Genomic DNA, 22465 nt, shown 5'->3' with positions numbered 1-22465 from the left:
CACGGTGGTGCACGCCTGTGATCCTAGTGGCTCAGGAGCCTGAGGCAGGAGGATCACAGTTCAAAGTCAGCCTCAGCAAAAGCGAGTGAGACCCTGTCTCTAAATAAAATACAAAATAGGGCTGGGATGTAGCTCCATGGTCAAGTGCCCTTGAGTTCAATCCCTGGTACCTCCCCCCACTAAAAAAAGAGAACTATTCAGCATATTTAAGAACTCATTCTGGGTTTTATCCTGGGTTTTGCAAAACAAAAACAAAAATTCTGTGCCTCCCTTCTTGGTAACAAAAATTCCCCCATAAACTCAGTTAACAAAAAAATAACATCAAAAAAAGACACCTTTGGAACTGAGAGGAAGGGACGTCTTCTGTAGACAAGGTTGTTTTGATCTTCGATGGTTTTTCTGGAGCACTGACTCAGTGGATAAGAGTTCCTCCCTGAGCTGGTGCACAGAGGACAGCTAAGGTCCCACTGGGAAGGAGGGAAGAAGGTCACCCTGCCTGTGTTTTTTGCCCCCATCGTGGTCTGAATTGAGTTCTTCAATGTTCTGCTCCACCAAAATGAATATTTTCCCAAGAAAATGATGATTGTGAGCCATTATTATTTCTTCTCCCTGGACGGTCCCCTTCCCCGAGTATCAATTGCACACTGTTAGCCCAAGCAAACAGGGACTTTTCTTCTTTGTGAAGGGACAAGAGGCCCTTGTGCTCTCAGAATAGTTATTGCTAGACGTCAATTCCCTTAGGATAGTTTCCTCTCTGGGTTCCTTCCACTTTTCTTTTGTTAAGTATTTAACTTGAAATAAAGCATTTCAAAAAATCAAATAAAAGGGAAAAGCGCCTACCATGAAGAACACTGAATTTAAACTTTCTGTGGGAAAGAAATGAAAATGGGGAGGGTGGAAGCAGCTTGGTCATTTAATTTAGATGACTATCCCTCACGTCTGTGAAGAATTGGAGGGCGGGAGTAGCTGACTCCTAGTGGGGGCAGTGGGCCGGGACTGCTTTCTGTGGATGAAGTCATAGTTCTCACTTTGATTAGCTGTGGCAGATGCAATCCTTATCCCCGTGTTACAGGTGACACACTGAGGCAGGGGGTACAACCACTCGAGAGCACGCATGCATAGCCCTGCTTCCAAGCCTGTGTGCCCAAACCCTGCATTTTACCGTCCTTCCCCTGACAGCGAAGTGCCTGGATGATTTGTAGTAAGACTTGGAAGGGCGGCACTTTGCCTTTTCTGGTGTGGAAATGCACAGAAGTGGATGCTGGATGAAGTTGGAGCCTCTGCGGTGGCTGCGGGGAACTGCTCTCCTACCTGGGAACGGATGCACCTGGTTCCAGAGCATCCTGCCTACCTGGAAATGGCCCTGATCCGTTGTTATCCTCTCCACTGAGGGGCGACGGTCTGGTCTCCCCCTCCAGGTGCAAGCCCCATGGTAACCGGGCACCCCTCACCTTTGCATCTATAGCACCCACCCCTGCAGGTTCACTCAAGGGAGAGCAGGTTCAGAAAGCATCCAGGAGCAGTTAGGTCGGGGAGAGCAGCACCCGATGCCCGGGGGCCTTGACCCAGGACACGTGGGCACCCATTCTACAGGGGGGGCATGTGTGTGGGGGGGTCGCTACCACTATCTCCAGAAGGGTCGTCGCATGGAAGAATTCATGCAAGCCAGGACCCAGCAGGACGGCAGACCCCCGCTGTGAGGGACACTTTGATTACTCGGTGATGGTGCTCTTAGAACAGAGCTTGGTACTTAGGAGTGCTCCCTGAACCCAGGTCAATCAACAAATAAATCACAATCAATATCCCGGGGATCTCACTGAGTATGACTTATGCTTCCAGTGATAAACGCTGTGCGTTATCAAGCAAGATGACTGTGTAAGGCAGGTATAATTTAGAGCCCTATTTTACAGGCAGGGAACAAGGATGTCAAGAAGTCAAGTGACAGCAGACTTTGGTTCCGAACCCAGGTTGGTCCACTTCTCCACAGCCCAACCGCTGTGCTGATCCTCCGCCAGAGGCCTCTTGAGAAGCCCGGTGTGAGGACACGCAGGGGGGAGGCTCATGGGCCCAGCAGGGGGTTGGATCATTTGTCTCCCAAGGTCCTCACCATTGCAAAAAACAAAACAAAACAAAAACAAAAACAAAAAAGCAAGAATTTCTGAAACTAGGTCAATTCTACAGGCCTCTTGAGTGCGGCCAGGTGGCCAGTGAGGACCACTGGTAGAAAGACCCCTCCCACGGCCAAGCTCTGGGACCACAGGCCCACTGTGGCCGTGGGGACGTGAGCACACCTACGTGCCGTGGCACATTCGTGAGTTCCCAAGTGCTAGCTCTCCGGGGCACTCTGCTCATGCCCACCCTCGGATCCCAGCTGCTGCCACATGCAGTGGCATCTCAGGGATGCTCCAGAGGTTCCAAGAGGGTTGGGAAGGTGGCACAGGAACATGTGTCAAAATGGCCTGGCATCGGGTTCTACCAAAATCAGGAGGTGAGCTTCCACGGTGGGAAACAGACAAACACAAACCTGCTAGAAGCAGGTTTGAGGTTCCAAGGGGAGTCGTCCCCCGCCCCATGTGAGTTCAAGCAAATGAATTAAAGAACTGGACTGAGATGAAATAGGAAATGCTGAATATATAACTCCGCTTGCTGAGGACCTGGTGTGCATCAGGAAAGGCCCTCTTCTGCCCTGGCTGGGGAGGTTCACTACTGGAAGGTTTGGTTTTGTCTTCATTTCATTGCGGCAAAGTTAACACACAACATGAAATTTACCCTCTTTGCTATTTCAAGGTGCACAGCTCAGCAGTGTTAAGTATATTCACGCTGCTGGGAAAGAGATCTCCAGAGTCTTTGGTCTGGCAAGTTTGAAATCCCAAACCCATTCAAAAGCTCCCTTGCTCCCTCCCTGCAGCAGAGGCCCACCTGGCAGTCCCCTCCTGGGAAATGGAGGAGGACTGTACGGCCCACCCAGCAGACTCAGCTCTGGCCATGGGCTCTCCTGCGAGACTGTCCAACCTGGCAATAACCTAATGCCAAGGACAGAGGCCACCTCAAGGTGACTCAGTTGTTGCGAGGACTAAGTAGGATGTGCAGGGAGACTTTGGGAGGACAGCAATAAATGGCACAGGCACAAGGAGGAAGGAAAAGAACACACGGACCGGGCTCCGAGTTGTGGAGAAAAGCTGTCCCACGCACGAGGGCTACAAGCAACACACAGGGCCCCGTGACCACGGCTGCTGCACTGAGGTTGGAGGAAGACGTGCTGCTGAGCAGGGTGACCTCACGCCCCCCACCACCTGGGAACAGGAAGGAGCCCCCTTTGGAAGCTGGATCGACTCTTCAGGTCACTGTGAACCACAGGGAGGAGCACCAAGCGGAGCACGGGCCATCGGGGGAATTACAAGGCTGCCTTCCCAGGAAGCCCACTTGGACTCCAGGGAACACAGAGCTTTATCCCGGGAGCCCGAGAAACTCATGAAAGACCCTTCATTTCCAGTGTCAAGGTCGCTTATTTGTGAACTAAGATAATTCTCCATCTTTTTGTTGGTTGTTGTTATTTTTAATTTCTCAATGAATCGGTTAAGTATGCAACCCAAAACTATAAGAGTTCAGGACAAAGGGAGAGAATAATGGAAATATCTCAAGATTTTCTAAAACAAACAAACAAAAAAAACAAGACCATCAATACCGTGTTTGCCATCTGCAAGGCGGGGTCCATCAAGCCCAGGATTTCCTCATTATAACTTGATTCCAGGCTAATGATGTCATCGATGACATCATCCATCTGTAGGAAAAAGCCACAGGAGAGAAATGAGCAAAAACTGTGCAACACTCCCCAAAAGGGACCTGTCCCACCTAAAGCGATAATGCTCTTTAGTTAGATCTTAAGAGTGACCATCCTCTCCCCAGTAAGATGGAAACACAAGACCACTAACATCAAGGACGCTAAGCATCTGTGGCCAGCATCTGAGGGGTCCCAGGTGCCCAGGGCTGACCTAGGGATTTGCATGGGCTACATCTTTTACCGGACACAACCCTATCGGGGTCGGTGCTGTTACTGCAGTAACCATCCGGGTGAGATGGAGAAGTGCCTGCCCAGAAGCACACCCTGAAGCAGGCTGGAGCCACAATCTGCCCCTGGCTTTCCCCACTATGCTGAACTGCCTGTCCTGAGCAGGAAAGATGGCAGGAAGCCTCTTCTTGAATGACAGCTGCCACTTCCTGGTTTCCCTTCCATACCCTGCTGGAGGAGGAAAAGTCAGAAGGGAATTCAGCCCCTGGTTCCGGAGGCCGTGTAGACACTGTGGCTCTCAGGACCCTGGCTGGCCCTGCCTGGATCAGCAGTGGTGTGTAGTGTAACCAGCTCCTTGCAGGGCAGCCAGTGAGCACTGTCCCCCAGGAGCCCCCGGGACGACGTACTCCCGCTACATTAATCTTATCCCTGAGGCACCCAAGCATCAGGTAGGATGGTAAACAACAGCGATGACACGTGCACTGCGGCAGTTACAAGAGAAGCCTGCAGACACCTCTCTGTAAACGGCCCACGTGGGCGAGCCAGGTGCCGTGGGTGTGCCCACGTCTGCACAAAGCTTCTTCAAGGGGACCTCAGAAGGCACAGGGATGCTGCCCTGGGTCCTTCGGCCTCCTGTTAAAAAGCTGAGCTCCCACGTCATGGGCTTGGGACAGAGTCCTGCTTGTCCCACTTCTCAGCTTAAGGTGGAGTCTCCAGTGCCCAAGAGGCGCCATACGCCAATCCCTGAATTGGGGGCTAATGATGCTCCCCGTCCTGTTGGCTTCTGGGGAGACCTCAGAATAAACCGTAGAAGGAATTCACTGTCAGGAAAGGAGTGGACATGTGAATGTGAGAATTACAAAGTGATCCCTCAGAAGCATAATGGGCAGCCAACTTTGCAAAACTGCTAGCAAGCTGTTACATCCCATCTCTGGGTGGCACTAGTTTTGTTTGTTTTTAATGGATGATTTCTAACTGAATCCATCATTGGTTTTAATGAAAATAACATTAGTGCGCTTAATGTGCTTGTTTTTTTTCATATATTTTTTCCTCTCCTGACAAAAATCATACAAGTAGATAGTGGGAAATCCAGAAAAGTACGGATCACAAAAATGTTCCATATTCTAATACAGAAAATTGAAAAGCAAAACATAAGAATTCTTTTTGTTGATTACTTTCTCTGTGGCATCTCTGTACGCACACGCATAAACACGTAAATAGATGTCACATAATTTATTCATTAAACAGGATGCTGTAGTGGAACTTTTCGTTATTTGGGAAAACAGCCATTAGGTATTATTAAATTCATCATGTCTCAGAGCGTGTGTTCTGGGAGACTCCACTTATACACTGATATAAGTGACACATCTTGCTACCCTGCTTCCCTACCAATCTGTGTAACACACAATGATGATGGTACACAAATAAAGAGCGTTTATGTCTCATTAAAACTCATACACCTAAGCACTTTCTAACGAACCAAAGCAACGTTGGGGAAACATACATTGGATATATATAGCTAGTAATTATTTAATGGTGAGCTACTGTGAAGAAAGTGGCCCTGTTCATAGCTTTCTCTACTTAAAAAAAAGAAAGAAAGAAAATCAGTGGAGGAAGGCGGTAATCGGTTCCTACCTGCATGCACGATGCCCGTGGGTGTGCGTTCATGCTGGGGCACTCGCTCTCCACCCTGTTTTGCTCTTCAAACTTATAAAACCCCTGCAAAACACAAGCCAGAAGAGCCCTTGGTTTGGATTTGCAGGTGACTCTGTGGGGACGTGTAAGCGAGGCTGACAGCAGAACAACAGGATGAAGGAAGCTCTCAGACAAGGTAGATCCACCCGGAGACAGAGGGGTGAAGGGGACCTCGGGCCAGTCATCTTGCTAGATGACAGATCTGGACAGAGAAATGGTCGGTTTGGGCACAGGGAAAGGACATGATCCCTCTCGTGATTAAAGTCACTTCTGAACTTGAACATTTCAGAGTCCAGGAAAAAGTTCCAATAAAAACGAGGCTCATCATCTCAGAATTTGGAAAGAAGAACAGGCATTAAACCACACCTCTCCTCTCGGGGATTTCTGTGCTCCCATTTTGATGCGACCGTTAGCTCGCAGGTCTGTCTGAGTCTCATCTCCAATCCAGCCTTTACCAAAGCGGGTGCAACAAGCAATTTTATCATGAAACCCGACGCAGGCAGCCATCCACCCGTGGTTTGTCTGTCAGAAACTCATGGGCCGTATTTTTCAAATCTGGCACGCCAACGCTGCTTGTTTCTTTTATCTTTTTTTTTTTTTTTTCACTCAGGGAGAAATAAAAATAATATTCCAGACACTCACAGCGAGCGGCCCGGCCCCACCGCCTGTCCCACACCTTTTCTATTTCTGCTCTTCCTCTTCCGCCTCTCCGTCACCCCTCTGCATCTTCGCCACCCCCTGAGCTGGAGGGCAGGGACGGAAAGAGGGCATGGGGCGAGGGAGGCAGAGCCCTGCTGGGGAGGCCGCTGTCAGGGGCAGTGAACCCCGAAACCCAGAGATGGGGGACAGGAAGCTGGAGGGTCCGGACAGGCCCTGGTGGCTGAGGCTGGGTGGACGAGCGAGCGAGCCCATGGTCAGGGCGGGAGGAGGAGGCAACAGACAGGTACTGAGTGGGAGGAGGAGGAGGAGGAGGAGGAGGAGCAGAGAGGAGGATGCATTACCTCTTTGTCACAGTTGGAGTTAAGCGTGAGCAGGGCCATGGGGCTGTTGGGCGCGCTGCTCCCCGGCACCGGTGGCATGACGCGGTCGCCCTGCTGGTTTGGACATGGCAAGCTCAGGACTTGGTTGGCATGTTTGTTTGCTAAAGTGGTGGAAAGGTACTGCTTGACCTGCTGCCGCTGCGCTTGCTGTATGTGGTACTTGGTGGGGTTTTCGAGGTGGGTCTGCACCTGAGCACAGCCGGGGAGGGAAAAGAAGACAGCACGTTATTCCCAAGCGGCGGACGGCTGTCCTCCAGGCGCCCAGCAGACCCACCGGCCACCCAGAGCAAACTAGGAAGCGCCCCTGGGTACCAGGCACCGCGCTAAGGGATTTCAATATTATTGAAGTCTAAAGTCCAACACGTAGGATTCGGGGGTAAGACTCTGTTTTATTTCCCTGCTAATTAACTACCCATCTCTGTCAAACCTTGTGCCCTTCCTCTCTGTCTACTCATTAAAAGTTTGCAACTATCAGTAAGGCTAACGTGTCTCCAAGGCACCTGAAAACATTTAGTAAGATCAAAGTCACAGTCTCACATATGCATATTCAGTGTATCACACTTTCCTTGGCAAAGGGAACAGCTCTCTGTTGAAACACACGCACATACACACAAAATAATCCATCCAAAACTCCTTAAAAAGTCACTGTAAAAAGCTTGTAGAACGTAAACATTTCAATGTTTAAATCAGCTGGTCGAGGATTAACTCCTCCTCCTTTAATTTGAATGATTAATATTTTAATTACAAAGGAATTCAATTAAAAACATAACTCCACGCTAAATAGGTTTAAAAAAAAAACACACTTAAAACTTATACACTTAAACACTTACATGTATGAGTTTTTAAAGTCATGACTAAGTCACCCAGATACTTTTTATCCTTAGAAACATTATTGCAGAATTATAACTGCTTTTTAAAAAAAAAAAAAACAATGACATTCAATTTAAAGTGACTCTTTCTTTCCCTGATAGACACAATTTAATTGTAAGAGGTACAGTATGAACAGGAGATGGAGATCACACAGCCACACGCCGGGGAAATAAACCCCACCATTGACCCTGTTCAAAACTCTCCTGAATTACTTCTCATTGCATCAGACCATAAACATCCTAAAAAGAGTAGATTTGCCCTGACTGAGCACCGTGTGCTTACTACAGCCACATTAAAAAGGTGAATCAGCCAACCGGCATGTCAGAAACCAAAGAAGAACAGGAAGAATGCTCACCTGATAGTGATTATATTCTAGCATTTCCAGCATAACAGCGTTCTAGGTGGCCCCGATCCAGCGAGAAACGGCAGATTATTCTCCCTCCACTTTCTGGGACTCCAACCCCAAGACTGGCTGGCCTAGGCAAGCACCATGACCAGCGGCCGAGACGCCGCCCGAAGCCTACCTCCCAGCCCTGCTTATAACAACCTAAGCTAATTAGCTATGCATGTAAAAACCATCCTCACAAGGGGCTTTTTTTTTTTTAAGCCGTATGAGTTTGGTCTTAAATATTGATATCAATTTTCCCCCTGCCTTGACGTCACGCTTTTTTTTCTTAGATATAAAAGAACCTTTTTAAGGGATGAGCTATCAAAGTCCAGCTCAGTGGCAGATCAAGGCCAATTCACGATTCATCTTTCGTTCCGGTGGTATTAATAGACAATGGCATTTCTCTTTCAGCAATAGGTTAGGAGCTGGGCGCCCCCTTTGGGGCAGTCGGTTGCCCAAAAGCTACTGCTACACATGAGACCTTTCAATGGCCACATAACACTGCCACTTCCGAGTACAAGAAGACCTCTTTCAGAGAGGAGGGCCTGCTGCATTTTTGACCTCAGCAGCCTCATCCTGCGCCCTGGTCTCTGTGCTGGGAGCTCTTAGCTGGGTGGACACGGGGCTTGCTGACGATCCCCCCATCAGGAAGAGGGGGCTGCCCTGAGCCAGATTCGAGACACATAGCACTGCATGCTTCTTCATGTAGGAAAAAAGAAAGGTCTTCCCAATGGAGCCCTCAAGTTAGGAAGCATGGGCATGTTTGCTACAGATTTTCTAGTATTATTCTCAAAGCTAGAGAACAACAGGTTACCGATATACATAATTGATGCATTTACGTTGTCTATTCTTTGGATCATTATGCACTACTATGTGCTCGGCACTGCAAATCACAGAACACGCTGAACACAAGCCCATATGAAAAAAGACAGCATTTCCTTCATAAAAGGAGGTGAGGCAAAAAAAAGAAAAGAGCAGAGCTGGGGGGGGGGGCTCGCCTGTAATTCCAGCAGCTCAGGAGGCTGAGGCTGGAGGATCACAAGTTTGAGGCTAGCCTTAGCAACTTAGCGAGACCTTGTCTCAAACTAAAAAATAAAAAGGGGCTGGGGAGGTGGCTCAGTGGTTAAGCACCCCTGGGTTCAGTCCCCAGGACCAAAACAAGAGGGAACACACACATATTTTTCAAAATCATGATGAATGCCTAATGAACACTGTTGAAATGGGAAGATAGTATTTTAAGCATAAAAATGTTACATTTATCAATTTTGTCCAAATACTCAGCATCGTGACATCCTTGGAGATGACCACCTCGGACTCTCTCCAGTGCCTGACCTCGCCGCACAGAGGTCTCAGAGACATTTGGAGCTCCATAAAGGGTCCAGACACGATAATGACGAGGACAACAGACACTACAAAAATAAACAGAGGCAGCGGCGGTGGCGGGCGCAGTGTGCTCTGCTCACTGACACTTGGAGAAGAAAGGGCTGCATGTTTAAAAATAGACGCCAATTCACCCACAGGCCCTTAGTCCTTAATGAACCCGAGTTTCTGCTTCACTCAGGAACAAGGTCACCTGCTCCTGGCCGGGCCCTGTCACGGAGGTCCCACACGTGCAGGTCTCGGTGGCCCAGCGGGTTCCCTCATCCTCTTGCCCTCGGCCTCCTGAGTGTCCAAGCCTTCACGTGAAGGCAGCCGGCCTCCCAGCAGGACGCGCAGGCACAAGGTGGTAGCTGTGAGGAGGGACTGGGGCTGCAGGGACAGTGACGAGAAGAGGGTGCATCTTGAGAAGGCTCAGAGGGGCCACACTGCCGCCCACTTGCTCTGTGATGGACCAGCCCAGGGCTCCCAGCGGTTCAAGGGCAGCTGGCAACACCGGCTTCTTTTAGTAAGTAAAATGCTCTGGATTTAAGTAACGGACAGCTGTTTGTCTTATTCTGCACGTGGCATGACACCAATCAAACACGTCCGGGGCTGGGCTCTGCCCACGAACCCTGAGAACAGGCTCTGTTTCCCACAGTCCAAGGGCACAGGGCCTGACGGACAGTCCCTGGCAGAGGCCTACCATCTCCCCTTCTGGGAAGTCCTGTGCAAGTCTAGGTATCGCCTGGTGCTGCTGCTTTGAGAGACCAAGTCCCTGATACCTCAGGGGACAGGTGGCTAAGAATGTGAGGCCTGAGTTCCGATTCTGGGTTTCCACCTGTTATTCCAGTGACCTGTGGCCAGTCCTTAACTCCTCCTGGCTCTCGTGTCCTCCTGTGTTCTCAGGGAGCCATAACAGAGCCCGCACAGGTGTGTCTGCACCATCCAAGGAGGCACAGGCAGTACCCACCACAGCACTCCACCAGGGCTTTATCTTAGGACACTTTAAGGCCTTCCGAGGGACCGTGTCCATGTGGGTTGTGCCTCTAGACACTTACCCTTCTGGGAATTAAAGTGGAGACCTCCAGAAGTGAAGCATCATACCCACCCCATGCCCCTTGGTGTCAGAGTGACATCGTCGCGGCCTGTCATGCAGCCTTTGAGAGTTCCCCAGCCCGCCGTGGGATGGGAGGGAAACAGGAGGACGGTTGGTTCATTCCGAGAGCAGTTTTGACGGACAGAGCCTGGCTAGGGTCCTGGACACCCCAGGCTCTCCAGTCACACTATGAGAACCCTGATCTAGAACACGGTCAGCATGGTGGCACCGTCTGCCCTGGCCACACCAGGCATGACTCCAGAGCACGCTGGAGGAAGATCCTGGGGGGCCCTGGCACCTCCCAGCACTACCACACAGCTCTGTAATCCATCCCAGGGGTAAACCCGCTCAGCCATCGAATTGACAGCTTCTTAGTAACTTTGCTCTCATCGATTTTGAAATAGTCAACCAGTCACGCAAATGAGAACATGCACATAGTATAACAGAGGACAGAAACATCTTTATGATTTCCTGATAATACCCACGTTTTTGACCTTTAAACCAAACACCCGTGTTAAGGACTTCAGATAGCAATGGCTGACCACCATTCAGTACAGCTCATCTCTGAAGCACAGACTGCAAAGCAAAACTAGGACACTATCCCAACACCCCATTTAGGGACACCAGTCGTGTTCCTTATGAATCCTGCTTGCGATCTGAGTGGCAGCATGAAAAATCCAAAGGCTTTGGAACTCTGCTTCTTACTGTGGCCCTATCTCTCTGCAGTTTCCTTCCTTCTCTCAGATCTTGAACTGATAATGGAAGAACGGGACTGGATCGCCTCCTGACCACCTCCCTGTAGCTCTGCCACTTCCCGAGTGAGGCTGACAGGCCATTCTCCATCCGTTTCATTCTAAAGAGATCCTGGAGTACATCCCTGTCCAGGTAAGACTCCGCTATAAATGCCACCATCCTGCGGGAACAGGACCTGCCGGGGCAGAAGACCTTCCGGCAGGTCGACTGCCCTTCTGCTCAACCACTGTTACCCAGAATTCGAATAAAACTGAATGGAGATTCCCACAGCCCTTCAGTTTATGATGGATTTCACTGTTTCCCAACAAGTCAACAGAGTGTCGAGAGCCCTCATGTGGAGGGAGAAAATTTGTTCTTCAAGGGACATTAAAGGGATCACTCAATGGCTATTCACTACCATGACCCCACCACCTTCTTTCTAAAATGTTTTTTAAATATCAATTTACAATAAGTCAATTATGTGATCATAACCCTTGGAAAAAAAATGGTGAAACAGAAAACTAGAACCCAGAGCTCTGCGCAAGTGCTCTGCCGACTGAGCTCCGCCCAAACCTGGCTTTCTTACGTGACTGGGGCAAGCCTTGCAGGGTGGCAGTCTGATGAGGACCAAGGCCCCCTTCCATCCCGCAATGGTGACATTACCAACCACAGGTGGCACAGGCCCAGAATGTGAGTTCTAGGACACGGACTCTCGCTTCTGTATGATCTGTGTGAAGGAACCCTCAACTAAGAACGAGGGTGACGAGGACATGAATCCTGCAGCCAAGGTGGGTGCCAACGACAAGGAAAAATAAAGAGTCCGTAGAGAGGAAGGGTACACAGGACTGAGGCGCCCCACCAGCTCTCTGTTTCTGTATGGCCTATCAACAGAAGAGGGAATCTGTTTTTTTAATATTCATTTTTTGGTTTTAGTGGGACACAATATCTTTATTTTACATGTATGTGGTGCTGAGGAAGGAACCCAGTGCCTGTGCGTGCTAGACGAGTGCTCTACCTCTGAGCCACAACCCCTAGCCCCTAGAAGAGGGATTTTACGTTTTCAAATAGTTGAAAAAAATCAAAAGAAGACTGACATTTCATGATGCATGAAAATGACATGAAATTGAAGTATCAATGTTGAAAAGCTTTGTCGACACACAGTCACACGTGCGCCTCAGCACAGCTGAACAGTACCCCAAAAGGAGGAAAGGGGGCATGTACCCTGAGAACCCATGTTGACCCCCAAAGCCTGAACTAGCTACTCTCAGGCTTCTTATAGGAAACGCTGACCCTCGCTCCCTAAGGAAAGTTTAACCAAACTAGAATTGAGCTTTCCTGTTACATAGAAGCTTTATCAAGGTTTGCAGGAAGGAACGGGGTGATTTTATAAGGAGAAGTAGAGTACCTACACATAATCTTATAGTCGTATTTCCAAATGTTGTCTAAACTGGAGGTCCTCCACATAAGAAGACAGGGTGTGTTCCATCATCCCCATCTTAAAGACAAGAAGCAGACGTGCTGGTGAGAACCCAGAACCAGGTCATCACGACCCTGGCCAGGGTGGAAGATGACAGACACACTTCACTGGGGATCAATTTTGATCCCGGGCTTTATGTGGGCAGAGAGGGAAAGACAGACCCGTGTGAACCAAGAGACGGGCTCATGTCCCAACGTGCACACGGCACCCACATGGATGGCCTCTCAGCCCTGGCCCGCAGACACTCAGATAGCCCTTCCTACCTCATCACTTTGTGGCCTTCTGAAATCAGAGACAGGAGTTGTAACTGTGGGGCTGTGGTTGTGGCTCAGAGGTAGAGCGCTCGCCTACCAGGCACTGGGTTTGATCCTCAGCACCACATAAAAATAAAATAAACACATTGTGTCCACCTATAACTTTTAACATTTTAAATTAAATTTTAGAATAAACATTTTTTTTTAAAAAAAGAGTTGTAACTGTGTACAGATGAAAGGAAAAATAAATCCGCTTTTCTACAAATCTGATGTTATAATAGAATCAACTAGACCAGCCCTACCAAAAAGTCCTAGCAAGTCTCTTATCCAAGCTAATGACCTGTAACAGGGTGCTTATTATAAGCTACAAGGTAGGAAGGCTTTGGCTGCAGGATAAGCAATATTTAATGGACGTAGAATAAAAGGTATTATCTTAAGGAAACTCAAAAACACAGGTTATGGGAAAGGGCGGGGGCAGGGGGTTAGCAATGATGGTGGAATGTGATGGACATTATTATCCAAAGAACATGTATAAAGACATGAATTGGTGTGAATAAACTTTGTATACAACCAGAGGTATAAAAAATTGTGCTCTATATGTGTAATAAGAAGTGTAAGGCATTCCACTGTCACATATAAATTTTTAAAAAATTTTTAAAAATTAAAATAAAAGAGGAAAAAAAAACAGGTTATTTCTTCTCTCTCAGACTGAACCAAAAATCATGAGAACAAAAAGAACAAGTTTTATATCAGCCAGATAGAAGCAGGACAGATCTGACAGTGGTAGCTACCTCTCTGTGGTGTAGTGTAGTTATCATTCTGGAATAAAAACATCACTTTCAGGAGCAAATTTCTACAGGGGAGGAAACAAGACCTGGTTAACTTAGTCACCACTTGTTTAAAGAGAAAACCATGAATTTAGCATCCTGCACTCTGAGGATCCTTTCAGTTATTATGAACGGCCTTAATAATAACAAACAGGAAGATTGCAATTTATTAGTAAAACCGGAATTCCTGAGGGCTGAGGTGGTGGCTCAGTGGTAGAGTGCTTCCTAGCATGAGCAGGGCACTGGGTTCGATTCTCAGCACCACATAAAATAAATAAATGAAACAAAGATCCATCAACATCTAAAAGAATATTTTAAAAAAACAGGAATTCCTTCTTAGTAAATAGGAAGATTGCTTTTTAAATATAGAAAACAGGATCAGTATCCATTCATTCTAAACTCTCTGCCATATGCCAGACATGAAGAATTTTATATGCATCCCTAGCTTAGGTTAATCAAAATTCAGCTAAGAAAGTCACTTGGGTAGCCATGCAAGATATTCTTGAAAGTCTCTGTGCAGTTCTGTTTGGGCTTTTAATGTATGGTGACGACCTCTGATTGACTACAGAAACTGCTCTTGAAGAGATCCGATTTTGACCGTTTTAGATTCTTATTTGGAGCTGCAGCATTGACAGCATCTTCACTATCAACCTCTTGCCAGAAACAGAGAATTAAATACAGGAATGGGTGCAAGTCTTATGTGCAGATAAATCACTGGGGGACCGTGTTACTGCAGAGCATGGCTCCGTAAGTCGGGGATGGAGCCATGGGTCCTGCACTTCAAACAGGCTCCCAAGGGATGTGATCCTGCAGGCCCAGGAAGCCACCAGCCCTAAGCAACAGGCCCTAGTACGTTAGTCACATAATCTCCTTTCGTTCAACCACTATCCCTTGCACACCATCCAGATGCCAGGCAGGGAGAGCATCTTCCACAGGATGTTCCTGAAGGGCTCAGAGAGAAGGTGACTTGTGAGCACAGATCTGATGCTGGTGGGCGGGGCGGGGACAAGGGGAAGGATGAGAGCCGCCTGGCCAAGGCCAGAAGCCCAGGGTCTGAGGGAGTGCCTGGAACAGCAGGAGAATCCACATTCTCTGCTTGGGGTCCTTCCACGTGCTCCCTGGGCCTTGCTGACCTCCTCCTCACTCCTCCTCAGCCTCCTTTGCTAGAGGACTCCCTGGCTCCCCTCCTACAGAGTATCTTGAAGCCCAGAGCTTGATGTTATCTACCCACAATCGCAGCCCTGCGGATCCAAACCCACCACATGGAGTGCTTACTGGACACTCGGCAAATCTTCAGTGAATCAAGGAAAAAATGAGGACAGCGAGGCTGAAGGGCACAGAGGCCAGGAGCTGAGGCCCAGGGCCAGACCATGCAGGTGCCTGTGGGAGCTGCTGGCTGGGACTGCAGCAGCCTCCAGGAAATGAGGGGTGACAGTCCCTTGCTCACCTCGGCTGCTTCAGAAAGCGCAGGAGGAGCTGGTCCCCAGGCCAGGCAGCTGAGCCACAGCCAGCCACTTACTCCAAGAGGGAAAGCTTCCTTCCTGCCAGGGTCAGCCCTCAGCTGGCCAGTCCTCATCTAGGAGACAAGAAGCCACGGGGCCCCGAGGGCGTGAAACACATGACCACAGGCCTGGGGGTCTGCCTTCATCTCTCCTGCAGACCCCCTCCCCTCCCCCGACCCCCGTCCAGCATGTCACAGCTAGAGGGCAGGCCCCCAGCTGGTAGTGCAGGGACACAGACCACAGGTGGGATTACCCACCTACCCGGTATTTAGAGCTCTATGGATTTGTCACCAACAATTAGAAATTGGGAGCCTTCTGACACAAACTCGGGTCTCTGGGTTTTCTGCAAACACAAGAGTAAGTAGTCACACTGACTGTCACCCTGGTGGGCCAGGTGGCACCTGAGAAGCTGCTCCCTTTGGATATGGCCCTTGCTCTCCATCCCCCTCAAGCCCACCACTCTCCTCGTGCCCACCAACACTGGCCGGCTTCACTCACCAACCCGCCACCCATGGGGGACCCTGGATTTGCAAACCCGCCTGACCCTTTCACCCCCACACTGCTAGAGGTGGCTCTAAACCTGACCGAATGGCAGTGGCATCAGTGTGCTTAGAAAGCCACTGGAAATGAACACTCTCATTTGAGAAATCGGTAGAACTTTAACACATAAAATGATATAAAATGATATGAACCTTTAAATCCCAAATATACACCCATCCAGCTACTTCCCTGTTCTAGAACTTTCCTGGGGAGATCATCGGCTACAGGGGAGAAGAAACAAGGGTGCCCGTCAGAGCAACGTCTGTAACAGGTGTGGGGATACTAGCATCCAAGGGCACACCGTCTGCTTTTGTCAATAAAACTTTATTGGCACACAACCATGTCCACTCATGTATGCATAGTCTATGACTAATTCCAAACTCTTACAAGAGCAGAGTTAAGTAATGTACCCCGTGTCCCCAAAAGACTAAAATGTTTACTATCTGGTTGGTTCTTTAAAAGAGAAGTCACTTGTTAATTTTTTAATATTAAGAAATTGGAAATAAATGTGTAAGAACAGACAATAGATTCAGATATGAGACATTCACAGAGTTTGGGCTTCTCAGCCTTGACACCAAGGGAACCAGGTAATTCTTTGTGCTGGAGGCCGATTTGTGCTCTGGGGGATGTTTGGTAGTGCTTTGTCCTCCCTGTTAGAGGCCGGCAGCCCCTGCACCCCTAACTCCAGTGGAGACCACCAAAAATTGCTCCAGTTGTTGCCAGATGCCCCCGGGGTAGCCGTGCCTCCTGATGAGAACAGGTGCATGCAGCGACAGGTGCATACAGGTGGCCACCACACAGCCACTGGTGTCTAGGCTTTATGAAGTATTTAAGGAGCAGGAATGCTCTCAATTCACAGGGGACCCTGCAGCCCGGGACACCCCACACCTGCTCTCTGAAGAGGGTCTACCATGTAGCTGGCACACACCGAGGCCACAGACAAGCCAAACCCAGCTCACGGAGAGTCACTCAGCACAGCCTTAGAGGAGACTCTCCCTGCACGATGAAACCAAGGGGCTAGTGTCTTACTTATTTCTTCTACATTTTCCATAAAGGGAAGGCACTAATTTTATGGTAAACTATACATCCCACAAAAATAAATGCCTATGGGTCTAGGAGAATAGAAAACAGATGAATCACTCCATTGAGCATTTGGCCAGCAACAAATAAAACTGAGAAGTTGTTACACAATGGTGAAATCTGCCTTGTGTCACTTTATTCTGGAAGTATTTGATCAGATTAGGAGGGCCCTGTTGGTTATGAAATTCCTGGTCTCACATTGGAGCCCAGACAGTCCGTGTTTGTATAATATTTGACACATTTTTCTGGTTTCGTAAAGGGCTGTGACTCCCGGCTCAGTGGGGCCTCATAATGGCCCTTTGTGAGGCTGGCCAGGGTCCCCGCCCCCCGGGGAGTTACGGAGCAGCATCCCACGTGCTAGAACTTTTCCACGGCCCCCCTAGGAGGGCCTGAGTCCAGACGTCTTTTTGTCTTAGCCTTCCTCCTCAAATGCACCCATTGTTCCCAGTTTATCGGGTATTAGGGATCATTAGGCCGCTCCCTGCGTTCACAGGGACTCACGCTCTAAAGGCACTGGCCCTGGTGGGGTTTGTCAGAGATGGACGCACTGCCTGGGGCCTAAGCAAAAGGTCAGTCAGAAAGGCCCCGCCAGAGAGGAGCGCCGAGCGCTGCTGGTGAAGGTCAAGTCCACAGAACCGAGAACTGGGGAGAAGCAGCTGCCTCCTGTTAGCAGACTCCAGGGCACATGTCATGAGACCGAGGGGTCCGAGGGGTCTCTGAGCACCCGTGGAGTCTGGGCAGTCCCTCGGGCCTGCTTTATGCATTATGCAATGACGCTATTCCGACCCACCAACAGCAGCAGCCGGGCGACGGCTCCACCTGGCTGCCAGCGCTGCGCCAGGGCCTAGGGCAGGCCCACCTCCTGACGGGCACCCATGCCACCAGCACCCATGCCAACAGCACCCACCAAGCACTGGCAGCCAGCAATGATGAGCAGAGGGGAGGCAAAGCCCCAACCTCGGAAGAGTCGCCTTTAAGTTGGGAAGCAAAAACAAGCACCAAGTGACCCCAAAAGAGGCCGAATCTCACCCAGGGACAAGTGTGTGCAGAGAGTAAACAAGGAAGCTGCTGAGAATGCCCGGGAAGGGACGAGCAGCCAGCCCTGGTGACGCCCCGGAGGGCTCAGGCGGGAAGCAGCCTGGCAGCTGCAGGAGAAAGAGCGAGATCAGCAGCCACAAAGCTGGCACGCCGGAGCCGGACCAGACCCTGCGTGTCCTGGGAGGCCGTCAGGGCTGGATGCTGTGGTCCCCACAGCCCCGGGAGGAACCTCTCTGCCCCCCATAGGAGGCTTTGGAAAGTTTGCAACAGGGAAGTGATGACATCTGACAAACACTGCAAACCGTCACTCAGGGGGTGCTAGGGTTGGGAGGCAAGAGAGGACAGGGGCCCTGTGGCCAGATGTGAGCAACATGGTGGTGCGTGGTGGGAAAAGGATCCAAGCTGCTGGGTGCTGTCCCCGGCTTCCTGCCTGTGTCGGATCTCATCGAAGAACGGCAGACATTAAAGGATCCCTATGCAACACTTGGGCATGCCTCCCTCCCTCCCCCATGAGGAAGTTCCAAAGATGCACACAGCTATAAAATACCTCCTATGTACCCGCAAGGGTCCCCCAAGCTGAGGACAGGGCCCACACAAAGAGAAACGGGGCAGAGAGCTCAGGGTTGTCAAACACCTCGCTGGCACCTCAGCTGGACCTGAGTTCAAATCCTGGGCGAGTTGCTAAAATGTTTCGGACCTCAGACTTCCATTGGTCGTGGATACTAACTTCCTGACAGCTGTTGGTGAATGTGAGAGACAGAACAAAAGAAAAGTACATACCACACAGCCAATGGTCAGTAAGGAAATGGCATTCTCTACTATTCCCTTAAAGTCCGGCTTTCACAATCAAGGAGATCAGTTCATTGAGCTCACCCCCCTCAAGAGCATAAGGCCGCCAGGAAGGAGAGGCGAGGAGGAGGGCAGGCAGGGCCATCTTCACCCTCTCTCAGGCACCACTTTCTCTTTAGCTTTTCAGCTAATTCAGACATAGACAGGAGAATGTAGGAGCCATGGCAGATACAGGACTCTCGGAGCCTGGGGCATGCGTGGGCAGCTAGGAGCACCACACAAGCTCCCCCCAACCTCTCTCTCTCTTGCAAGCGTGGCTCAGTCGCTGATGCTTGAACTGGGCTTCAGGGAACCGCCAACCCCTAAAACCGTATGCAGGACCAGGCATGGTGGCACACGCCTATCATCCCAGGGACTCGGGAGGCTGAGAAGGACCATCACAAGTTCAAAGCCAGCCTCGGCAACCTAGTAAGACCCTCTCTCAAAATAAAAAATAGGAAGGGCTGGCGGTGTGGCTCAGTGGAGGAGTCATCTGGGTTTGTGCCCAGTGCCAGAACAAAACCAAAACACTAGGCAAGCTTTTCTTTTTTCTTTTTCTTTCTTTCTTTTTTTTTTGGTACTGCAGAAGGAAGCCACAGCCTTGTATAGGACAGAAAGAGTTCTACCACTGAGCGACAGCCCAAGCGCTTTTTGAAAGGTTTCCCTAAATTGCTGATGCTGGCCTTGAACTTGGGATCCTTCCACTTCAGTCTCCGGGGAAGCTGGGATGACAGGTGTGGACTCTGTCTCTATCTTCTTTTTCCATGGAAGGAAACCCTGAAGGACAGCATACTTAGTAAACACGGTCCATCTGTGAACTGCGGTGACGGTGGCATGTGCAAGCCTGCTGCCACCTGCTCATGACTGAGGCCTGAATCACGGTACCTTCCTGTGCCTGGGGCTCTCCAGGCCCTTCACTAGTCAATCAGGGGCGGGTGTCTTAGCTGCAAAAGAAACATCTTCTAAACCCGTGCAGAGGATACAGAAGGAAACCCACACTGACCTCTGCAGATCAAAACAGAGGTTGGAATGAGGACTCCCTCTTCCAAAGGAAACCGCCAATCATCCACGTTTCTGTCAGATAAAAACTGCAACAAACTGAAACTTAGCTGATACAGGGGATTCGGGGAGTTGTGTTTTTCCTCATTACCAAAAAGGAAAAAAATACATATATAATTTGCAAAAAAAAAAAAAAAAAAAGATTCACCATCATTTACAAAAGCAAATTCTCAGAAAGATTAAAACGGGTTGCAGATGTACAAAGATCTATAAAGATAGGATAGAGCCATAAAAGTCCCACAAGCATGGCTGGGAGAGCACCACTTGGAATTTTATGTAATAAAATAAGGAAGGAAGGGTACAAAGAAGAGAAAGATGGAGAACTTCTTTTGAGAACGGAGGTAGAAGTCTTAAGAAGTTGGAAAACGGGGGTGTGTTGGGACTCCTGGTATTTAGGAAAAAGAACTAAAGAGTGGAGAGGAGGCGGCCACTGAGTACTTCCCAGGTGCCCAGTGGCCTTTCCAAGTGCTCAGTGGACCTGCTTGCTTAGCCCTTCTGGCACCAAGTGAGGTGGTGACCACTGCCGTCCCTCCCTTGGGAGGCAACAGGCTCCCCCTGTGGCTCTGCAAGCACAGGGTCCAGGTGCAGTAGGCTGTCGGGTCTCCAGCAGCACAGAGAGCTCTGCAGTAGCCGTTCAGCATCACCAGGGAGCCGCCTGTCAAAGGGGTCCCCGATTCCTAACTAAGAAGCAGCAGCCCCCCTCGCCAGCCAAGGGTGATAAGGGCAGGACTAACAAGAAAGAAAGTCCAAGTGAACGTTTATTCTGGGAAAATGCCCTGGGGGACTTTGGAGAAATTGAAAGGATGATGTTTTCTCTTTCTTGTTTTGTGGGAGAGGTAGGGGATGGGGTTGGCTGGCCAGAGGAATCTTCCAGACTCAATAGGAATTTTTGTTAACCAAAAGCGTCTAAGTATCATGGGATTTTGAAGGGAAAGGTTAAAATATGGTAGGATATAGTAATGTCTTTATGAGAAAAAAAGAGGCCACTGTATCCCTGAAATGTCAGTTGCCATACATCCAACTGTGAGCCACCATCAGAAAGGCTGGGAAGAAGAGAAATGTCCACGGCACCCTTTTGTGAAACACCCACTTAGTGTGTGGCTTGGGTACACAGGGCAGGGCCGTGGCTCCGTGGTGCAGCGCTTGCCCAGCAGGTGCCAGGCTCTGGATTCCACCCCCAGGACCACACATATGGGTCAGCAAACCCTCCTACACTCCCTCTATCCATGCCTGGCCATGGGACGGACCCCAACATGGAGTGAATACCTCGTTTCTGCCCTCAGAGAGCTGCAACTGGAGGGCGAGGTGTGGGACAGAGGGAGGGTGGTCCAGGCCAAGTTTATATTTAAGTGCTCGTACCCTTGAGGACTGTGGCTTTCAGACTCAGGCCACTTCGCCCCTAGGAAGGGCTGGACGTGTCTGGAGACACCGGGTGGGGCCAGAGGGCTGCTGCTGGCATCTGGGGGGAGAGGCCTGGGGGTGCTAAACATGCTGCTGGGCAGGAGACAGTCCCTGGCAACAGTCCTGCCCTAAAAGACCGACGCCAATCCCCCACCCCACTCCTAGTAGCAGATTTCAGAAAAGGCACAAAAACTCATCTGGCCCCAGCAGTGGTACAGACACCTCAGGAGCCCAGGATGAGCCTCCTCCTTGTATCTGGGCCTCCTGGTGAGGTGACACTTATTTCATGTCTTGTCTGGATTGCAAAGGAAACTTTTTTTTTTTTTTTTTTTTTGTTAATTGGAAGGAGGGAAAATGCTGTCACCGCTGGAAATAACCTGATACAAAACTCAGGGCTGCAGCACATCCGCTGGGGTGCTCTATGGTGGACAGGGAGCCTGCGGCTGGGAAACCAAGACACAGCAACTCCACACAATAAGCACACGCCATGCCCCCGACACGCGGAACCCAAGTGCCCAATTCCAGTGATCCAAAAGCACTCGAGAGTCCTACTGCGGGTGACCCTTCATTGTTCTGACCAGCCCTGGGAGTGCGCCGCCCAGATCTGAGCAGATCAGGTGAAAGTCTCTACCTCTTGAGGAAAGAGTCAGAGGGGGCACCACTGTCCTGGAAGCAACACTGACATGTGCCGACACTCCCATCACCATGCTGCAGGTACAGACAACGGTGCACATCAGCTCTTTGCTCTCTCCCAAACTCTCAGCAAGACCCTGCCCCACATGGTGTTTTTTAAACTACCAACCACTCAGAAAAACAAAAAAGCTAAAGGGGTAGCAACAGCATGAAACCAATATCCTCTGCCCCAAATTTCCATCTCAAATGATAGCCATGCCAGATAAGTGCAGAAATGACCTTAAACAGACTCAGACTTCCAGCAAGATGACAAGTGGTTTCAACGGCCAAGCTGAGGCTTCCTCAGAACACAGGCGTCTTCTAACTTGCACCCCACAGAGGGCCTGAAGGGTGGCCCCAAATGACAGTTCCCTTCCTCTCCCCGGACGAAGCAGTGTGGGATGGGGGTTAGACCTCTATCAATGACTCTGCTCAGGAAGGCAAGCCCTTGTCAAAAACACACGGATAGTGGAGAGGGAAGGCAGGGGGGATGGCTTTTTTGAAATAATAGAAATGACTAAGGAAAAGCATGCCACTGGAAGAATAGAGAAATATTAGATAAGGGGACCACGCTGAGAAACCTGGGTCCCCTAAGCCC

General features: G+C 49.8%; 1 protein-coding gene across 5 annotated transcripts in view; it reads right to left on the bottom strand.

Annotated features, from left to right (window-relative positions):
* Positions 1-22465, bottom strand: part of Mitf (melanocyte inducing transcription factor) — a 182437-nt gene that overhangs the window by 19405 nt on the left and 140567 nt on the right. For all 5 annotated transcript variants that reach the window (XM_027931840.2, XM_027931841.2, XM_027931842.2 and 2 more), the window contains 3 exons: positions 6706-6933; positions 5645-5728; positions 3686-3781 (listed from right to left, as the gene is read on the bottom strand). In XM_027931840.2, the coding sequence (XP_027787641.2) occupies positions 3686-3781; positions 5645-5728; positions 6706-6933 (408 nt within the window). The remainder of the gene's footprint in view (positions 1-3685; positions 3782-5644; positions 5729-6705; positions 6934-22465) is intronic.

The sequence above is a fragment of the Marmota flaviventris genome, chromosome 20 (assembly GCF_047511675.1).
Source record: "Marmota flaviventris isolate mMarFla1 chromosome 20, mMarFla1.hap1, whole genome shotgun sequence".
Taxonomy (NCBI): domain Eukaryota; kingdom Metazoa; phylum Chordata; class Mammalia; order Rodentia; family Sciuridae; genus Marmota; species Marmota flaviventris.
Note: the sequence above shows the minus strand (reverse complement) of the source record. Positions and strands in the feature narration are given on the sequence as shown.